Here is a 4,007-nt window from a genome sequence, read left to right as displayed (position 1 = left end):
GGGTATTAGAGAGCTCCTGATACCGGACATATCGTATCAAAATTTTGAACCTTGGATAAGAGGAAGGACAGAAGGGAGTTGTATTAAAATTAGGAGGCATTGTTGATTGATTAGCTACAGAACCTGGTGAGGTAGGAAAAATGGAACCCAGACAAACATTATAATCAAGATTCAAGACTAGCTGAATTAAAGACCCTACTATCTCAAGCAGAATTGAAATATATAAAATTCTTACAACAAGGAAAAGAAAAGAGATAATTTTACAACCCTATACAGCTGATAAAAATATTAACTATATCTCTAAGTTTAACCTCAGGAAAGAAAAGATTCAATTATGTTGCCCACAAAAAGTAAACTTGTAGCATGAAGAAATATAGAAAGGAACAATAGAAGGAAAAGCCATTTACAGGTGATGTAAGTAGTTAATCTTGATAAATTAAAATCCCAACTAATTTCTCATCAGAAGAACCTAAAGCCAGGTCTTTGTGATATGACAGAAAATCACCTTTACAAAACTGCTTTATCATGTCTCTAGATACAGCAGGAAGTATATCTAAACAGCAAAAACTTGAATTAGAGAAGCATGAAAACAAAGCATAAAAGAAACCACTTTTCAAGTTTTCACCTTTACTTGATTGTAACAAACTTATTGGTACCATGTCTAGCCCAATGATCCTTCAAGTCAACTGGATGAGAAAGGTCATAACCTTCACTTGCAAGTCTCTGCAGAAGCTTCGCATATGCACCATTACTCATTTTCCTCCCCGCCATGCGTGCTCCAGGCCTTGTGGTACTCATTGGGAGAGGGTATTCAGATATGCTTGTGGTGCAACAGGAGGATTGCCATCCACCGGCACCCCATCTGTAGCACTGTCGAGCTACACCAGTGCAGGAGCAAATTGGAGCAGGCATCTGTGAAAAATCTATCGTGGTTCCATCTATGACAATATCCAAAATTTTCTTCTCATGCTTTACAGTGGATATAGAATTATTCTTCTTTTTTGTAGAGACAGAGGGCTTCTTTTTGGGTTGCTTTGGCCTTAAGACCTTGGAAGCAACACGATTAGATTTCTTTGCAGAAGGCTGCTGTTTTCTGATCTTTGATGATTTAGTCCCAAACTCACTACTTTGTGTTTGTCCATCTGTTGGTACACCCATACCAGTAGGAACAACAGGGATGCCTCCGTCTGTGTTCAGTGGAATTGCCTGAAGTGGAGACGGACTGGCTTTATTGACAGGCAAGAAGTTTCTAGGGTGAACCCAACAGTGCCCAGCATACTCCATAGCAGATGCTCCTGCATCAGCATGAGGAATCATGGAATTTCTGTTGCCATATGCCCCCATCTTTAAAAAGGCAGTTTGATGTCCAGAGGTTCCACCAGGGACTTGGACTCCAGAGACGGGCTTCAATACTGCATCTACACCCACGGACTGCTCCGAGAAATTCCAATTCCGAATACCCAGTCCACCTTTCTCATCCATGTAAGCCAGTGACAAAACAATCCTCAAATGATTTCTTGTGCAGGGAAACAGACTACTATATCCGCATACTAGAAAGGAAACTGTAATGTGACATTAATGTAGAACAAACCAGCATCAGAAATTCTAGAGAAACGTGGAGAAACACCAACTACAAACAATGGCACAAACCATATTATAAAACAATTAGCCTAGACAAAATAGCCAAATGTAACTTCAATTTGTCTCTAAAATCAGTCATATAACAAGAAAATAATTAGTCAAATCGCTTCAGAGAGTCCAAAAAAAGGAACCATGATCAACAGATGAACTCAATACTAAAACTGTATGCCTGAAACTGACACCCTCGGCGCCAAATACAGGGCCCCTTGTCGGAACATTTAAGAACAGCAGGTATAACAGTTGATCCATGGATTTAGGAAGAAAATGATCCTAACTTTACAGAATGTACTTTTATAGAAACAAAAGATCACTTCAGAACAGTTCAGCGCAATATTTAGCATCGATGAAGTCTTTCATCAGACATCTTAAAATGAAAATAAAAAACAAAACTTGATCTATTGACTCCTGAATACACAATAAAATGTAAACCCTACACAGTGCATTAAATCTAATGGATTAAAACCAAAGAAAACCAATTTCATCATGTAAAAACACATAAGCTGAGAAGGAAACCAAGACCCATGCCAGTAACCACTCGAGACCCTCAAAGTCAGAGAAGAAACTGTTGATACATCATCTGGGTTGTCAATCAAACCAAGCCGAACCTAAGAACTTGCAAGGGGAAACACATATTCCCGTGAAAGAACAACCAGAACTACACCAAAGTAAGTACACCCATCAAAACAAACATGCAGTAAAGATTCTCTATCCACAGAAAAAAGTAAAAGAAGGATTCAAAGGGCTAGAAAGATGGAGAAAGAAACTTACCAGATAAACGATCACCAAGAAAGACTTCTAATTATCCTCGTTTATTTTCGACGGAAGAAACTCTTTTCCCGGTAAACATTTCAGTCTTTCCTCTTTTCCATCTTGTTGGGTGTTGTAGTAGTAGTTCAGAGAGAGAGAGAGAAGGGGGGGGGGGGGGGGGGGGGGAAGGAAAAAACTAAAAAGTAACTTTGTTCTGTTTCTATGGTTTTGCAAGCCCAGAGATGCCTCTACTGCCATGAAATACTCGCTCTGCGTACTTTTCTTGGGCTCTTCAAGTTGAAAAATACAGTCATAAAATTAAATATTTTTACGGTTAAACGATTTTTAACAAGTGCATATGTCTAACTTACGCCATGTTGCGCTTCAGGTTTTTGACCATGAAATATCAATATTTAACGGGTGGTGACTGGTGAGAGCGATTGAAAGGTAAAACTTTTTGGTTGACACTGGACAGTCCGGAAGTGGGGACCACTTGGACTAATTACAATAAATGGTGGGCCCCACTAAACGGCCCATTTTTTTATTTAACGTTAAAGGTAAAAAAAGCAACCATTTCGGATGATCGCAGCCGTCGAATCCATGTCTCATTGAACTTTGGAGAAATGACCTGACGGAGAGTTGGTATCGATCTGTATTTTGTATCTGACCAAGTGCAATTGAAAAGAGACCACACACAATGGAAATGGAATCACATGTATCGGACGGCTACGGATTCGGCTTATAGGCAGAGATTATCAGCTTAACGTCTGTGGAGTGTGGAACAGTGGAACCTCCTTTTTGACTGATTAAAGTGATCTGGATCGCTGGATTTGAAGTATATATGCTGTGGTACGGTACGGATGAACAAAAGTGAATGAATGTAGTGTAGGGGTTTCGAGTCTCGAGTTTCGACGCGAGGAAAGATTCGTTCAGGTGTAGGATAAGGGTCTGGTGGCCTCTGCGTAGAATAGAAACATGCCGTCTCCCTGCACCTACCTACCTAGATTACCGGTAATAAGTTGGTAATCGACTTATCTGAAAACGGGCGGGGCGGGATGGTCGGGTTTTGCCTGCCCCGTCTTCGATCCCGAATTCAAATGCCCCGCCCCGAACTCCGGCGGGTTATACATCCTAGCCCCATCCAAAATTTGCCCCCCACTTCATTCCCATTTGTATTTTTTTACAAATTTATAATATATAATGATATATAAAATAATTGGGGCGGGTTTAAGACCAGGGTCGGGGTGGGGTGAACAAATACCAGCCCTATATTTAATTCCTAGAGTTTTAGGTTTTCTCGAATTTACCCTGAGACATCAGTGGTCAAAATGCCCTGACGCATTGTCCCATAGAGACGGGCCAAATTTTCATATATATAATATTTTTATTTTACTTACAAAAAATTAAGAATTGTAAAATCTATTTATTATTATATAAAATTTAAAAAACAAAAAATATATATATAAAAGATGTTTTTATTTTACATACTAAAAAATAAGAATTATAAAAATTATTTATTATTATACATAAAAAATAAAAATATTATATATAAAATAAAAATTATTTATTATATATATTTATGTATGTATATATGTATGTATGTATATAATAAAAAATAT

General features: G+C 38.3%; 1 protein-coding gene across 2 annotated transcripts; it reads right to left on the bottom strand.

Moving 5' to 3' along the window:
• Positions 1 to 410: 410 nt before the first annotated feature.
• Positions 411 to 2,696, bottom strand: LOC148864716 (protein BASIC PENTACYSTEINE7-like). Of its 2 annotated transcripts, none has more exons than XM_088981364.1 (2): positions 2,410 to 2,696; positions 411 to 1,562 (listed from the first exon to the last, which is right to left on the bottom strand). In XM_088981364.1, exon 2 carries the CDS (start codon positions 1,480 to 1,482, stop codon positions 628 to 630), a length of 855 nt encoding a protein of 284 aa, XP_088837490.1. In that variant the 5' UTR covers positions 1,483 to 1,562; positions 2,410 to 2,696; the 3' UTR covers positions 411 to 627. The 2 variants fall into 2 exon arrangements, with proteins under 2 accessions (XP_088837490.1, XP_088837491.1); XM_088981365.1 differs by having other exon boundaries at positions 411 to 2,296; positions 2,410 to 2,673.
• Positions 2,697 to 4,007: the final 1,311 nt, after the last annotated feature.

The sequence above is a fragment of the Nelumbo lutea genome, chromosome 3, assembly GCF_056320005.1.
Source record: "Nelumbo lutea isolate HS-2025 chromosome 3, American lotus-T2T, whole genome shotgun sequence".
NCBI classification, from domain to species: Eukaryota; Viridiplantae; Streptophyta; class Magnoliopsida; order Proteales; family Nelumbonaceae; genus Nelumbo; species Nelumbo lutea.
This window is presented reverse-complemented; position numbering and strand designations above follow the sequence as displayed.